Source organism: Diplotaxodon limnothrissa, linkage group LG15, assembly GCF_057381915.1.
Source record: "Diplotaxodon limnothrissa isolate DT_005_m linkage group LG15, D_limnothrissa_male_GT1.1, whole genome shotgun sequence".
NCBI classification, from domain to species: Eukaryota; Metazoa; Chordata; class Actinopteri; order Cichliformes; family Cichlidae; genus Diplotaxodon; species Diplotaxodon limnothrissa.
The window spans coordinates 25,439,062-25,455,220 of NC_140610.1; the positions used below are offsets into that span (position 1 = coordinate 25,439,062).

A 16,159-nucleotide genomic window follows, 5' to 3' on the forward strand; every position below is an offset into this window, starting at 1 on the left:
GAGAAGGCTTTGGACTGCGTCCCTGAGTGTGTCCTGTGGGGGGTGCTGTGGTAGTGTGCGGCATCAGGCCTGTGGTAACGTGATGTTTGATTCTTGCGCAGCTACAACGAGTCCTCGGTTTGCTTTGATGCCGACAGGCTCAGACTCGTTCTACATTGCCTCTGGTCGGTGACTCTGGTCATAACTTCTGTGTGACAGAATTTCCTGGTGCAGCCCAGTGATGGAGCGGTTCTGGTCTTTTGTGGATGATGAAGTTCTCTTGGCTTCACTTTGTAGCTGAGAGCGATGTGGCTGGGAGGAGCATCGGCAAATGATGCCACGGAAAAGTGCCCAGTGTGAGGGAGCTGCTGGCTCAGCCAGAGGAGTTTAAGTATATCGGGGTCTTGTTTGTGATTAGAGGAGGGAGCAGGAGATTTTTGCAGCATCTGCGCTGATGTGGATGCTATACCTCTCTGTGGTGGTGGAGCATGAAAGCCAAGCTCTCAGTTTAGTTGTTTCCCACCCTCACCCGTCGTCACGAACCGTGGATACAAGCACCCTCCAGAGTTTTCTTTGAAGGGTGTCTGGACACTTGGTCAGCGGGGGCTCAGAGTACAGCCGCTGCTCCTCTGCATCGAAAGGATGCATGGATGCCTCCGAGGTCCCATAAACACATCACGAACATCTCCTGCACGCTCGATACTGCTGTTTATGTGTGAAATTTGCTTGAGCTATGACTTCAGGAATCGTGTTACCGGCCTCAGAGTGAGTGCTGCTTCTTACTGGAGTCATTCTGAAAAACCACCGTTTAGCTTTTACATCCCTATAATTCCACTGTTGGGAAACAGGCTGCGTAAATGTTCCTTAACTAGATAAAACTAAGCTGATGCTTGATAAGCATGAGATATTCTTGACAGTAGATGAAAGTAATTTGAATCTAAGAGATGTGCTCGGGTTCCTTTTATAGTCTTCCTGTGTGTAAAAGGAAGTGTGCTGCAGAGAAATAAGTTTAATTGAACTGCAGCTGCAGAAAATGAATTACAGTGCAGGACTTGATTGCATTAGTGAGATGTTTTTCTCTCTTGATTTTCATCTTCAAGCAGCCTTGATTTGAAGGAAAGGTAAGGCTTTGATCCGAACTAACCGGAGCTCATTTCATGGCCCTGGATCGTTGATCCTCTCATTTGTTTCTAAAGGTTTTTTGTTTGTTTGTTTTTGTGCTCAGCACATTTTGTCAGTTTTTGCTTTGCTTAAGTTTCATGACTGTTTGATGGAAACACTCTTTCCAGGAAAGTTACTCAGGGCATGTTTTTCACAGTTATTGTTTCATTAACGGTGTGAAGTGTTGAGGTTTTTCTGAATGAAGAAGGATCTCAACCTCCATAAAATACCAGACTGAAAGCCAAACTTGCTGGATGGTCTGTTTTACACTGTGTTGGAATTACTTTGTCACATAATTCCATTTAAAAGTGCTACCAGCTACAGCGGTCGTGTCACACTCCCCATATATACATAAAATTTAAAAAATTGGACCCCTGTGAAGCTGATGATCGGAGAAATTGTGCACATTGAAGAAGCACTCATGAAACTCGGCATATTTCTAAGATGTTTAGTTCTTGGAGCCTTTTGTTGACTGTTTGTTTTGTGCCGTTGGACGGTTATGAGAGGGGAAAATGAAGAACTTCAGTCCCATCCAAAGATACTGGGACAAAATCAAATGTAAACGGCTCTGGAAGCTTTACTTGCATGCCTCTAGTGCTCGGTCTCCATCATAAATATCCCATCAAACACCTAAAACAAATTTTCTTCAGCCAGAGTGCCAAACCGTTCCGTTTGCAAAGTTGTACAACAGACTCTTTGTAAGTGCTCTCATCAGAAAACCTGGAATCAGTAAATATTTATCATTAATTGCTTCATAAATGACTTAATTTTTATGGCAGCATCTGTTTCTTGTGATTTTTAGCTTCAGACACTATCAGTCTCCGTGAGAGGTTTGTGTTTATTTTAAGCCCGGTTAAGCCTCTCAGTGTTCAGCCTGTTAATTATTTAGCCTGCGGTGTCTCCACCACGATCAAGATTATTTTTAAAGTTTCTCAATTTACAGAAAAAAAAAAATGTCTGAAAGTCAGAGTGAAGATCTGGATTTGCTGAGAACATGAACTGCCAGCTTTGCCAGAGGTTACCAAAGTATTTATGTTTTGGTTTTTTTTGGTCTCCTGCAGAAACGACTTCTCCACCACACAGCAAACTCTCGAGGTAGACAACATCGTCCTCACCTGCCCAGAGATGCCAGGTAACCTCACAGCACACTGAGCGCATCGCACTGCATGTTTTTAAAGACTTTCCCGAGATCAGGCTGCTGGCGATTACAGGCAGTTGGCTGGTGTTGAGTTTCGACAGGCACGCTGTGTTCCCGTTACCTGCAGAGAAAAGTGTGCGTGATGTGTTCGGCATCTGTGTATGTAAGATGAGTGCTACTCGGTGTCTGTATTTGTGTAACGTTTGTGTAAGCGGGCTGCGTGTGTGTGCTCGCTGAGTGTGACAGCCAGCAGCGTCTGCAGGGCTACAGATCTGGGCTCAGCCTCCTCCTTGTTCCTGCCAGAGGACGAGGAGGAGGAGACCCAAGGCCTCCCACATTAATCCTCCAAGCTCCCGGCAGATGCAGGAAACTTAGAAAAACATTTGCTGAGCTAATAAATGCCAGGCTCTGAAGGCCATTGGGTTATTTTGCAAAAGATATTTTCAAAATAAAGTGTGACCTTGGAGAGGAAGGTTTTCTTATCAGTAGTTTTAATTTTGCCAGTTAAAGTGATTAAAGGAGCTCAGAGAGAATAAAAGAATTTCGTTACGTGCTGAGGCATGTTTCACTGCTCATAATAAAACGCTATGAATCAATATTTGGACACCTGTGAGCGCACCGAGCATTTCCACTTAAAAATGTACACTTCTCCAGTCTCACTTAATAAGATCATGTGGGACTGTTAGTACGCGGCAGCTCGTGCCCGCTGCACTAGTTCGCCCTGGGTTTCGCCTCCCAGACTGCACACACGCTGCCTTGTCTTTGTCCAGGAAGGTTTTCAGAATGATGCCACCTGTTGATCCTTTTATGGGTTCATCTTACAGAGGAGGAGACCCTGAACATAAAACGTCGTGTCCAGCAGAAGAGGAAACCGCTGGAGGGATGCAGCTTTTCTTCGCAGGTCAAAGCAGCAGAGGTGAGGGAACCCAACACTCGGCAAACAGTCAGACAAACTGATGAATGTTTGGCAGGAAGTGGGTATTCGCCACGGTCTAAACTAACAGAGTGAAGAGCTGGTGAACAAATGCAGAGTTTATCCATCCCGTGTGGAAGACGTTAGATGAATTCATTCATTTAAAATCCGTGATTTATTTATTTTTAAATAATAATGCGTCAACTATGTTGTGAAAGTGATGACTGTACAGTTTGCTGCCCAGCTGAAGCTTCATGCACACAGAAGGGGCTGCAACACAATCATTTAAACGAGAAATCAGACTTTTGGCTGTGAAATAATCGACTGTGGGGACAAAAATCGACACCACCCAACAGTAACAGAGGTGATTGCATGTATGAGGGGTTTGTTTTATCATTTTCAGTGGGGAAAAAACATTTTGTCACTCATCCTCAGTCTGAGGACCAAACACTACATCCACATGAATCAACATTTCCAGACCTGGATGATTCAGTTGAATCAAGACAAATTATTTAATGTGGTGTTTGGTCAGTTTTGAAAGCACTAAACCAAATCTGGAGTACAGGTGTCTTAGACAGTCTGTTAGTACTGCTAACTGCACAGTAAAAGTACTTCAAAAGGCTCCAGCAACACATCCTTTAGACAGGTCCACTAAACATCAAGCCTGAACACAAATGAACAGGCGAGTTTTCACACCTTTATTTCTATGGGGCTGACCCCCTGCTGGAGCCTCTGGTGGACATTAAAGGAACTGCAGCTATGTTAGTCTTGGCGGTTAAAGGTCGGAGTACATGTGTGAAAAAAAGCTTTAAGAGGCTGAGCTTGGCAGCTGTTATGTGTCACAGGAGTTGTAAAGTAAATATTGGTTTAAGGTGCTGACTCAGATTCCTGAATGGGTAAATAAACAGTTTTTCCTAGTAAGGTCACCATATCTGATTCCATGTTATGTTCACTGCTTGCTTCTGCTGCACATAACTTTATTTTTTTAGCCTCTTTAAGTTTTGTCCACCTTCTTCCTTCTGATCCCGTTTAACTCGTAGTTTTGGAGCTGAAACAATTTCATTAATTCTCACTCATACAGACTCTCGTCTTCAGTGGAATAAAGAAGAAAATCTATAATTAAATCATCTGCTTGTAACTTTCAGATTGTTGTAGTGACCAGAACAAAACCTTTTATCGCCTCTCTAATGAGTGTTTTATGTCGGCAGCCTCTCCGGTCGACCGTCTGCTCGAGGATGTGTGTGAAGTGCAACAAACCGAGTAACGACAGCAGCAAGTGTCAGAACTGTGGGAACAATCTATCGACGCCGCCGTGCCAGCAGACTACGCTGCCCACCCCGGCCCTGCGGCCCTCCATCAGATCCCAGCCCTCCTCTGGACCAAACAGCCTGCAGCAAAACTTTTACAAACCGGTCGTGACCGCAAGGGTTCCCCGCGGGGACGCCCTGTCCACACGGCTCGCGACCACCAGGGGGACCCTGCTGCCTCTGAACAACGGGAGGACACCCCTGTTAGCAGGGACGTCGAGCTGCTGCGCGGCCAGAAACCCACCCAAAGCTACGAGGACGGCGACGGCGGCACAGCAGCACGAACTGAACGATCCTAGTGAGTAAAGCATCCGAGCTTTTCATCGAGCTTCTAGGTAAAGCAGAGTGTGGAGATGATGAATTCACTCGTCGTGCATCACTTTGTGGCTGATGTTGACAGGAAAGTGTAAAAAATATTTAATAAGTAACTGCAAATAAGTAAGTACAGTAAAATGAGATTAACAAGTAGTCTCTGTAATTTAAGATGGCTTTTCTGCTTTTGAAGGATTTGGTTTCGGGTGATTGTGGCTCAAGAGTTGGGAGTTCGTCTTGTAATCAGAAGGTTGCCGGTTCGAGCCCCGGCTTGGACAGTCTCGGTCGTTGTGTCCTTGGGCAAGACACTTCACCCGTTGCCTACTGGTGGTGGTCAGAGGGCCCGGTGGCGCCAGTGTCCGGCAGCCTCGCCTCTGTCAGTGCGCCCCAGGGTGGCTGTGGCTACAATGTAGCTTGCCATCACCAGTGTGTGAATGTGTGTGTGAATGGGTGGATGACTGGATGTGTAAAGCGCTTTGGGGTCCTTAGGGACTAGTAAAGCGCTATACAAATACAGGCCATTTACCATTTTATATTTTCATATCCAGTACCTTTCCTGTTTTTCTCTCCGAGATAGAAGCTTTAAAAGACTTCCCCTAGAAGTTCCACATTTTTGGGGGCTCAGGATGGAAAAACCAATTAATTTGTCGACTTGCTTCCTGTTTACTTTTGGGTTTTGCATAGTTTATCATACTGGGATAAGGCGTCCTTTTGATTGATTAAATGAGATGTTCTGGGCTTTTACTTTAACTGCCTGTCCTGAAGTTGATCCCACGTCTCTCATATTTTTAGTTCGATAGAAACTCTGTGATTGAAAGCTCTCAGACTTATTTTCAGTAGCTGTTTGTCCTCGTGCTTGAAGCCCGTCGTCGAGAGTGTCTCCAGTTTTTACAGAAATGCAGTTTTCGCCTGGTGACCGATCGGGATTAGCCGATTCATGTCTGCACACCACCTTCGGTTTGTTTAATGAAGCCGCGCAGGATTTGAAGATTCTCAGAGTTAAAGTTCATCGAGGGATCAGATTCGTAGTCATTTTGTTTGTCCACGTGTTTGGCTGCTAGAGCTGCACAGAGCTCAAACATCGGAGGCTTCGTATCAACCGGAGACGCTGAGAGACCGAGCTGACATTTTAAAGGCTTATAGCAAGAATGTACAGTAATTATTCCACCAGTGGAAGTGCATTTTTAAAAAGCTAGAAAAATTATGTGCTTCTAGTTCTGCCGTGTTTGAAAAGACACAACCTGAAAATCTACATCACTCCTCATGCAGGTCCAGATTTGTGTGGTTTGCTTTTTGCACATATGAGTAATGTCGTGTGGTTGAAAGGTTTCCGCTCACTTCAGGCACAAAGCTGAAAATGAGCCAGCGGAGAGACGTTTAACAGGGTTTCATGTTCCCCTCAGTCGTCCTGTCCAGTGATGAGGAGGAGGAAGAGGCCGACAACGCCAGCACAGGAAGCATCAACAGACTGGACAGCGTTTCCCCTCGACCCGCCGACTCCGCTCACTCCTCTCCGGCGCCCTCCGGAGGCAGGGTGGAAGCGGCAGTGAAAAGCGTCGCAGAGGAGGAGGAGGTGAACCTGGACTTCTTTGAAGAAATGGTGAGCACGAAGATCACGATACCTCGGCGAGCGCGGATGAAAGATCAGGTGAGACGTGGTGGGATGTTTTTGGGGCTCGTCCGATTCCTCCTGTAGCTTCACCGCAGATAACTGATGCTTTTCCTTCTTTTCTTCCACAGTTTGGGAATCAACCTCCCGAGCAGTTCTCACCGAGGACGAAGAAACCCAAAATTGAGTCCAGCCTGTGCGACAGCATCATCCTGGAGTGTCGGAGCGTAAGAGTGGGATCTCTACGCAGGATGGTGACGAAGCCCGTCGTCGTGAGTCTCTCCAGTTTTTATAGAAATGTAGTTTTCAGTCTCGGGATCAGGATCAGCTGAATTGTGTCAGCACACCACCTTTGGTTTGATTGATGAAACCGTGCAGGATTTGAAGATTTTCAGAGTTAAGATTCACAGAGGGTGGGTCTCAGATTTGGTGCTTCTTAATCATTTTTCTCACATTTTGAGCCCTCTGAGTGCAGAAGCTGGAATCATTACATTTTCAGGGCTGGAAAAAACACATTTAAGCTTTACAAACTGCATCCAAGTCAATTTTCACCCACTTAGAGTCACAGTCTAAACCTGCGTCACGTCTGTGATGTAGAGGAACACGAACGAGCTTCGGTAATTAAGATGCTTTGTGTGTTTTCTGATGATTCACTGGAGAAAACGTCAGAGTGCCTTTTCAAAGGTCATATCAACCAGAGTGCTTTCCATTTAAGGCCCATGTATTCACTTTCTTAATGACCAATCAATTCTCCAGAAAATAGCATCACCATTCCCGGAAGATCCCTCGGATCTGTGTGTAGAGAGCAGGAGGGCGTGAAGCGTCTGATGTCTTTGCATTTCCCTCACGATCAATAAGAAGTAGAACTCCGAGATGCAGCTTTACTATTTGATCTTTTCCAATTGGCTACAAACAGTTTAGTTGTTCCTATGAGCATTAATACCTGATCCTAAACCAGCTCTTTGCTCCTGCTGACATTCTCTAAGCCTGCACTTTAATGCTGGTTTTTATTTGTATTATTGAATGTCAGACCTTTGAAACAAAATGAAAATGAAACACTTTTCTTCTTACGCTGATTTAGTCAAATTTTTGAGATGTTGGGAAGTCTGTCAGCTTACAGCTTCAGTGATCACCGTCGGCCTCTGTTTTTATTACCACTATTCATCGGCAGTACGTTTTAAAGCTCAGTTTTTAAAACCTTATGATGTAACTACAGCCCAGCCTATGCAGCAGTGTATATGAATGACTAACGTCAGATTGTGGATGGATTATCTCAGTTGTTCTCCTGGCTGATGTTTGGTCCGTTTACAGCATCCTGCCATGTGATTGCATTTGTCCCTGACCACCGAGAACGCTCACGTTAACTTTTATCAAGTGGAAAAAAGTTAGCGTTCATCCTCCAGCTTAAATGTGTTTATATTATGTTAACCATAGCTGTGTAGCTAGCCACCACATAGCACAGCATTATATATGAGCTAGCCCAACTTCAGTAACCCTACAAACGTCACTGCTGTTTAGTTTTCTGTCTCCATTTATATTTGAAGTGATGGCAGAGCTGTACGTTTTAATTTTGTCAGAAATCTCTGAGTCAGAAACTCAGAACTTGTATCTAATATGTTTAGGTGGAAACTAGAAAGCTAACTTCTAACTCCATTAAATTTCATAAATTCTGTTTTCATGGATGTCTGGATGTTAAACTTTATTGTTGCACCTGGTAGAGCAGCCACACTGATCACTTTATTACAGATGAAAGAAAGTAGACCGTCTGTAACTGTCAGTGATGCTGCAGTGTTTGTTTGACTTTGGGACCTGAAGCAGAATTTGGACCCAGAAACAGCTAGTGATGTCTTACTGACCAAAGAGCTTAAGCATGCACCTTTAGCATGTCACTCTCGTAGTGCAGTTTCACGTTATTTGTGAAAACAGCCACTTACCCATAACTGTGATTGGGATGCTGCAGTGCCACCTCTTTCATGTGAGCACACAGGGGAACCTCTGGGTTAGCTTAGGATAATTAAATCCTGATAAAGAGAAATTAATTCGATTGCAGTTTTTACACAGAACTTGAGTGTGTTTATACTTTCACTCCACTTCTGTGTTCTCTCAGGGACTTTAACTTGGATGATTTTCAGAGTATGAATTTTGTAGTGTAAGCTATTATACAAACCAAAAAAAAAATCAGCGGTGGGGGATGAAGGGGTCTATTTTTCATTAAATGATCTTTTATGTTAGTATTCTAAGAAGAGTTTTAAACACTTACCAGCAGCAAGACATAAACTGCTGATATGTGAAAAATGACTGAATTTGTATTAGAAGAGTTATAAGGATCTACAGTAGACAAATCTGCTGGTAAATAAATAAATAAATAATAAATAAGATGACACATTTAGACTTCTGGCAGATTAATTAAACAGATTTAATTAGATGTACCGTAATTGTAGTTGCCATTTTTTGTGGTGTTACCTTATGTGTGACGCTAGGGGTCACTTTTTGTGTGTTAAGGTATGGCGTGTTTATGGAACTGCATTTAAGGTAGACACGGGTAATTGGTGTCAGGTGTTATTGGTCAGAAGAAACAAACAGTTTGTGACCGCGGCACTGTTGTGATTTTTATGATAAATGATGTTGGATAAAGAAAGTTTGAATAACTAAAACAACCGATGGAATGCAATAAAGATGTTAAACAGATGCGATAAGTACGACTGGAGTTATTGGACTGTGACAAGAAAATTCATAACGGTGGCATCGCGTCACCCCTGCCATCGAACACCTCAGTGGCTTCAAGCGTAGGCTTAGCCTCTACCGATGTACAATGTAAAAATAAAAATGTTTTAAAACCTGAGATTTAAGCCTCAAATTTAAAAACTGATCGAATCCTGAGTCCGGTGAGAATAAATTAGTCTGTCTTGTTCTTTTGTCTCCTCAGTTTTCCATCGAGCACATCCAGCTGGAGACCGAAGGTATGAAGCCGCACTAATGATGGCATTAAATAACTCGCAGAGAGGAGGAAGATGATGATGGATGCTGAACATTGCTTCAGAGTAGAGCTGGGCGATAGTACGATAACGATATGTATCGCGATATAACTTTTACTCGATAGAGAAATTAAGCTATCGCGATAGACCTCGCCGCTCTTGTCCTCCTAAAAAAAAAAAAAAAAGGTCAGCCAATCCAAATTAAGTAGCGCAGAGCCGAACCAATCACAGCCGCAGCGTCACGTCGCGTGACTTGTTACGTACAGCACAAGTGCCAAGCCGCACGTGTGTTTGTTTGGGAAGCAGCCAGCGGGTAATGGAGGAAATGAGTGTGCCGACTAGAAAAATCAACCGAGCGTGACCGAAGAGAAAACCGATGATGGTTCCAATGCCGGAGAGATTGTCGAACGGAAGAGCCATAGAAGTTCCGTAGTGTGAAGGTATTTCGGCTATTTCAAGTCTGACAAAAAACAGAGTAGCGTGCACTGTAAATTGTGCCGAAAGCAAGTCTGGAAATACAATAAACTGGTGCATGCGTCACACTGTGCGCCACGTTATTGTTTCAGTGAAATGAATTTCTACAATACTGTTAATTCTACTCTCTGCAGTGTTTAAATGCTTACATATACACACAGTTACTGTCCGTCCACACATACGACTCGGTTCTGCTTCTATGCCCCAGCTTTGTTTACTTTTTCCCACCGAGGCTTCTAGACTTCTGATTGGCCAACATTTCTGCACGGTTAGGAATCTAGCGCCACCTGCTGCTTTGGCATGTTCATAGCAGCGTTTCCCTTCATTTCTGCCTTTATGTGTGGACGGGATTATTTTTTTAAAACAAAAACGGAAAATCTCCGTTTTCAAAAATACCCGTGTACGTGTGGACGTAGCCTCAGTCTCTGACTGGAAGCGCTAATTCGTCATTCGGCTTTTGTCAGACTAAAGTAACTGTTAAAACTGTTTGAAAAGCTAAGCTATACAACAAGGAGAGATTGAGAATTTCCTTTTAGTTCTCAGTTTATTTGATATTGACAAAAGTTAGTCAGTTTTGTCTGTTCTTCTGTAAAACAAACTAAGATTTATTTTTAGAATTAATATTTTGTTTCTAAGTGGAATTGACAATTTAGTCTGTTTCGTTTGTTCTATTTTGAAACTTAAACGCTTTAGCGGCTGCCTTTTGTGTAGTTTGCAATATTTGCCTTTATTTATCTGAAAAAGTCTCATGTTCCTTAAGTACATCTACCCTGTTGAACTTATTATGGGAAATAAATATTTAAATAAGAACAAGCTGCTGATTATTTCACATTTTACTTGTGAGCAACGGCACAATTAAATCTTACAAATATAGTTATTTGGCTTATATCGTGATAGATATCGTTATCGCCTGAAATGAAAAAAACATATCGTGATATGAAAAAATCTCATATCGCCCAGCTCTACTTCAGAGAAATGCAGCTGTGCAGTTTCCTCTTTGTGCTCGTCAGCAGAGATCAGAGCTGTTACTAGGGGGAGAAAAAAAACCCTGAAACTGCAGCAGACTGCAGCACGCTGCCACTGATCAGATAAATGATTAAATAAATCACATGACATCAGGGTGGAGGAAGCCCGCAGGGTGTCAGGGGCAGGTGTTTGGTGTACATTTCCTAATAATTAATAACACTTAAATGAACCTGTGATCTCTCTTTTATAAACCGATGAAAACATGTGGAGGACAGAAACTCTGAGCTTCAGCAAACGTGAAAATAAAGTTGTTGTTTACGCAAACGCACCCTCATGGCGTCCCTGTTCGTTTTTTTTGTTTGTTTTCCTGAAATGTGTCCATTTGTCCACCTTCAGGCTCAGAGCGCGGCACTGTAGAGAAGGTGTGCCTTCAGGCGTCGGAGCTGATCAGCTGCGAGTGGTGCAACGTGCGGAAACTTCCCGTCTTGTTCTTCCAGACGACCCCGCAGGAGTGCCAGCGCCTGCGCACTCAGCTCAACATGTCCAAGGAGAAGGGAGGCCAGTGGTACGACTGCACAGGAGACGGTGAGTACACAAATGTTTCCTTGGTGGCGTGGCATTGACGTGTCTTCACGCTGAGTCAAAGTAAACTCAAGTCAGACCGCTACCCCTTCTCGCCGCCAGAGTCGGACGAGAAGTACATCGTCCTCATCTTCGAGAACGGCTTGCCGATGAAGGAGCAGATGATCCTGGAGGACATCCTGGGCGAGATCGGCAGGACCAACAAACTCATCCCCTTCCCTGCCAAGCTGCCCTTCGAGGAGGCCAACATCCGACTCGTCAACTACAACAAGGCAACAAAGCAGAGGGAGGAGAAGGTGGGAAACCTGCAGATCTCAAAATAAAGTCAAAACTGGGCTTATGTAATGTTCGAGGTTAACGTTTATATGTACCAGTATTACATTTATGCAGTAAACTGGACGCCCTCTGGGGATGGGTATTGTTTAGGTTTTATCCGATACCAGTACCAAACCGGTACTTTTGAAACTGTGCTCGAACCAGTGCTTAAAGAATGGAGAACACAAACTTTGTCCTAAACCTCTCATGTTCAGCTGTTTCCCACTTTTTCTTTGGTCATTTTAGCCTTTTTGGCCAGGGTGAAGGGAGTATCTGCCATCAAACAAGAAGACAGCCGCATGTAACTACGACAGTGTTTGCTAGTTCACCTTACATGCATTAATGTAATAACGTGGTTAGCATACTCAACGTAAATTACACACGAACAACATTAAGCTACTCGCCCAGAGAAGAACGGCTGCTGCTGCCATCATCATCCGTCATCATTTCTGCTACACTGGCAGGGCTAGGGGCCAGGACTCTCCTCTTCGGGTTCTTGGGGGATGTTGCTAACTCCGGGTCCGATAACAGGCACCACACCCGCAGTAGATGTGCTCGGTGTGAGTTCTTGCAGCAAGCTACCAAATACGGCGCATTTCTCGGCTTTTAAAAAAAAAACAAAAACGCTTTGCATCACCAGCTGTTTCATCGGATTTGAGGTGTTACCTCCTTTGCACAGTATCAGCTTAAAGCACTTGTTGCAGGCTGCTGAGTTTGCATCTTTTGCTGTGGAGTACAGCCAGACTTTTGACCGCTTTGCTTTGGGCATTTTTAATCTGTAGCTCTGCTCTAAAAGAACGTACGTACCTGGGCCCACCTACTATCCTCGGAAAGGTAAAATGATTGGCTAGAATTCAAATTGTATGACATCTCAGGGGGGAAAAAAACACCGAAATAAAGCACCGAAATGTGCGCTGCTTTTCGGTCTGGTTACTACCGTTTATGACAGAACCAGTGCCATAATTGCACCAGATACCGGTACCCATCCCTAACGCCTGATGACTCATATCCACTATCCACCCCCAGGGCTGAAAAATAAATTGATTATGGCGTGTTTTTATATATAAAAACACGCCATAATCAATTTATCTATATGGTCATATTTATGTGGTATTGTGTTATACCACAGTGACTGCAGCTGGTCAAACAGTTTAAGATTAAAAGCCAGATTTCTTTTCCTTTTTTTTTTTTTTTTTAAATATTGCGCTACCTTTTATTTCTTTTTTTCTTTCTTCTCTTCTTTGCTCTCTGCAGGTGACGCCGGTACACACCCCACCCAAACTCACCCCCGCCTCCTCCCCAGTAACCAAGGCTTCACAGGTCTCCCCCGTAGCATCCGTCAGCATGCCTGTGCGCACGCGGATGGCCACCCGACAGCAGACCAGCGCCTTCTTTGAAGATGATGAAGACGACATGACCGACCTGCAGCCCACCTTCTCCGGACCAATCATCAAGTGAGCACCTCTGCTGCCCCCTGCAGGGCTTGTTGACCTGTTCAATTCAAAACTAATCCTGCAGTTTAAATCACAGCGTCACGTTTACTTTTCAGTATCAGGAGTCGTTTAACTGTTTGCCCTGTCGATGGCGCTGCTGTTACCCTCATCTCTGTGTTGCAGGTTAATGGTGTACCCTCCTCCTCCAGCCAAAGGTGGAATAACCGTCACTAATGAAGACCTGCACTGCCTTAATGATGGGGAATTCCTTAACGATGTTATCATAGACTTTTATTTAAAGTAAGTTTTCATGTCGTCTATACTCAAGATCATTCTGGGGTTTTTTTTGTTTGTTTTGTTTTTTTAAGGCTGAGATCATTTTCGGTGACATTTTCTTCCTGTCCTGTTTAGATATTTAGTTTTAGAGAAGTTAAAAAAAGAAGATGCACAAAAAATCCATGTGTTCAGCTCTTTCTTCTACAAACGGCTGAACCAGAGAGAGCGCAGGAACGCCCCGGACACAACAAACCTGCCGTGAGTGTCGCCTCTGCCTGCACCGGATGTTTTTAAAGATAATTGTCTGACGGTTTGACTCCTAAACCTGACTTCTTTTGGTTTCCCAGCATCCAGAAAAGGAAGCACAACAGGGTAAAGACGTGGACTCGACATGTTGATCTATTCCAGAAGGATTTTATTTTCGTTCCTATCAATGAGTCGTGAGTGTCTGGATCTGTACTCGGCTGTTTTTCATGGGAAGCTTTGGTCCTGTGAAGCCGTTGAAATGCTGAATGACGGAAGCTCTGTTTCTATTTCCTCAGAGCGCACTGGTACCTGGCCGTTATCTGCTTCCCGGGCCTTGACCGTCCGGTGCTTGAGCAGAACCCGCTGTACCACAGCCTGTTTCCCGCCACCCTCACCGCAGAGTCTGAGGAGAACATCCCGGACCACTGCCGGCCTCTGTCTCCCGACAGAGACGGGCTGGACAGCTCCTCGGAGCAGCTTTCACCCGGAGGAGCTCCGGAGGGGTCCTTGGACGATCTGACTGATGGCGAACTCGCTACTGAAAGCCCTGCATTCACGGAGGGTGGGCAGCAAGAGCCCTCTGCAATGTCAGGGAACGGCCAGGTCAACGGCGAGCAACAATACACGAGTGAGTCGAGCACCGGGGCTCTGACCAGTGGTTCAGTAAGGGCGTTTCAGAGAAACACGGGGTAGTTAAACTTACTTAATACACCAGAATGTGGTGAAGTTTGAAACGTTCGTCTCTCGAGAGGCATTTAATGAAAACAAAGCTACATGTTGCACACAACGGCGTAGCAGGGAGTTTGCCTCACAGAGGCATCTTCATCACACCCTTCTCACCCTGCTGAGGGTTTGATGAAAGTTTGTATTCAAGTTTTCTTCTGTTTAATAATCTGTTGATTGGTTTCTGCGATTTCTAGGCGGATTGCACAGAATCAGTATGTGCTACGGTTCAGGAAAAATGGACGACGACCCCTACACCTTCTCCGATGACCAGAGCTCCTGTCAGGTGCTTCAGCCTTCATTGAGTGTTTCCTGTCGTGTGTGTGTGTGTGTGTGTGTGTGTGTGCGCGCGTGTGCGTACACACACTCAATGAGTTCTGTGTCTGTGCAGGACGAGTGCAGCGAGGACGGGACTCTGGCTGAAGATGGTCTCGGCTCCGACGCCTCGAGCCTGACAACCAAACAGAGCCTTTGCAAACAGTGAGTGCACGCACTGCTGCTACTCCACCTGCAGAGGGCGCCGCTGCCCTGCTGAAGCAAAGAGCAGAGCGAGCCCTCGCTCACACAATCGTGTGTTCTCTCTTTCAGGCCTTGTATTCTCATCATGGACTCCCTGAGAGGCCCGGCTCGATCCACCGTGGTCAAAACTCTGAGAGAGTGAGTGTCCACATCTGCACTGACAAACATCTGGCTCATTCCTGGTATTCGTCACTGTTTAAGTCCATGTCGTATGAAAATAGGCCAATGATCATTTCTATATAGCTTGTCTTACACGATTAGCCCCCTCTATCACAGGAAACAACTCTAGGTATCCAGTTATTTATTTTTACAGTCACTGATTTATTTATATATTATGTTATTTCTACTAATATATTCTTTTAGCACTGTAGCCTAAAATGCTCATTACTTTTGCATAGCATTAATAAATGCCTAACTTAACTGAATTAAATAAAATGGTATTATAAAGTCTTTATGGTTAATTAAAAGGAGTAAACTGACAAAAATGTAATTTTAAAATCTTGGACCTGCTCACCTGTAGCTGTGCTACTCTGCAACCAAAACAATGAGTGTGTCTTTACCGCAGCTTCAAGTTAATACAGAACACAACCAAAGAAACCCGATGCTGCAGTCAGCTAAGTTTGATGCCTAATCTTAGAGGAGGCAAACATTATCAAAGAGATGGTGTCTGTCTCCTGAATCCAAACTAGAAGCTGGTTCCACAGAAGAGGGGCCTGAAAACTGAAGGCTCTCCCTCCCATTCTACTTTTAAATACTCTAGGAACAACAAGTAGGCCTGCAGAGCGAGAGCGAAGAGCTCTAATGAGGTGATATGGTACTATAAGGTGATTAAGATGGGGCCTGATGAAGACCTTGTACAGGGAGTGCAGAATTATTAGGCAAATGAGTATTTTGTCCACATCATCCTCTTCATGCATGTTGTCTTACTCCAAGCTGTATAGGCTCGAAAGCCTACTACCAATTAAGCATATTAGGTGATGTGCATCTCTGTAATGAGAAGGGGTGTGGTCTAATGACATCAACACCCTATATCAGGTGTGCATAATTATTAGGCAACGTCCTTTCCTTTGGCAAAATGGGTCAAAAGAAGGACTTGACAGGCTCAGAAAAGTCAAAAATAGTGAGATATCTTGCAGAGGGATGCAGCAGTCTCAAAATTGCAAAGCTTCTGAAGCGTGATCATCGAACAATCAAGCGTTTCATTCAAAATAGTCAACAGGGTCGCAAGAAG

General features: G+C 44.4%; 1 protein-coding gene across 1 annotated transcript in view; it reads left to right on the top strand.

Moving 5' to 3' along the window:
* The window catches only part of senp6a (SUMO specific peptidase 6a), a 29,799-nt gene that overhangs the window by 10,933 nt on the left and 2,707 nt on the right, over positions 1-16,159 (top strand). The window contains exons 6-21 of the mRNA XM_085372536.1: positions 2,202-2,272; positions 3,103-3,194; positions 4,400-4,796; positions 6,214-6,458; positions 6,551-6,691; positions 9,346-9,379; positions 11,231-11,419; positions 11,519-11,712; positions 12,986-13,185; positions 13,348-13,464; positions 13,576-13,698; positions 13,788-13,880; positions 13,983-14,314; positions 14,607-14,695; positions 14,801-14,889; positions 14,998-15,066. Coding sequence (XP_085228662.1) covers positions 2,202-2,272; positions 3,103-3,194; positions 4,400-4,796; positions 6,214-6,458; positions 6,551-6,691; positions 9,346-9,379; positions 11,231-11,419; positions 11,519-11,712; positions 12,986-13,185; positions 13,348-13,464; positions 13,576-13,698; positions 13,788-13,880; positions 13,983-14,314; positions 14,607-14,695; positions 14,801-14,889; positions 14,998-15,066 — 2,475 coding nt within the window. The remainder of the gene's footprint in view (positions 1-2,201; positions 2,273-3,102; positions 3,195-4,399; positions 4,797-6,213; positions 6,459-6,550; positions 6,692-9,345; positions 9,380-11,230; positions 11,420-11,518; positions 11,713-12,985; positions 13,186-13,347; positions 13,465-13,575; positions 13,699-13,787; positions 13,881-13,982; positions 14,315-14,606; positions 14,696-14,800; positions 14,890-14,997; positions 15,067-16,159) is intronic.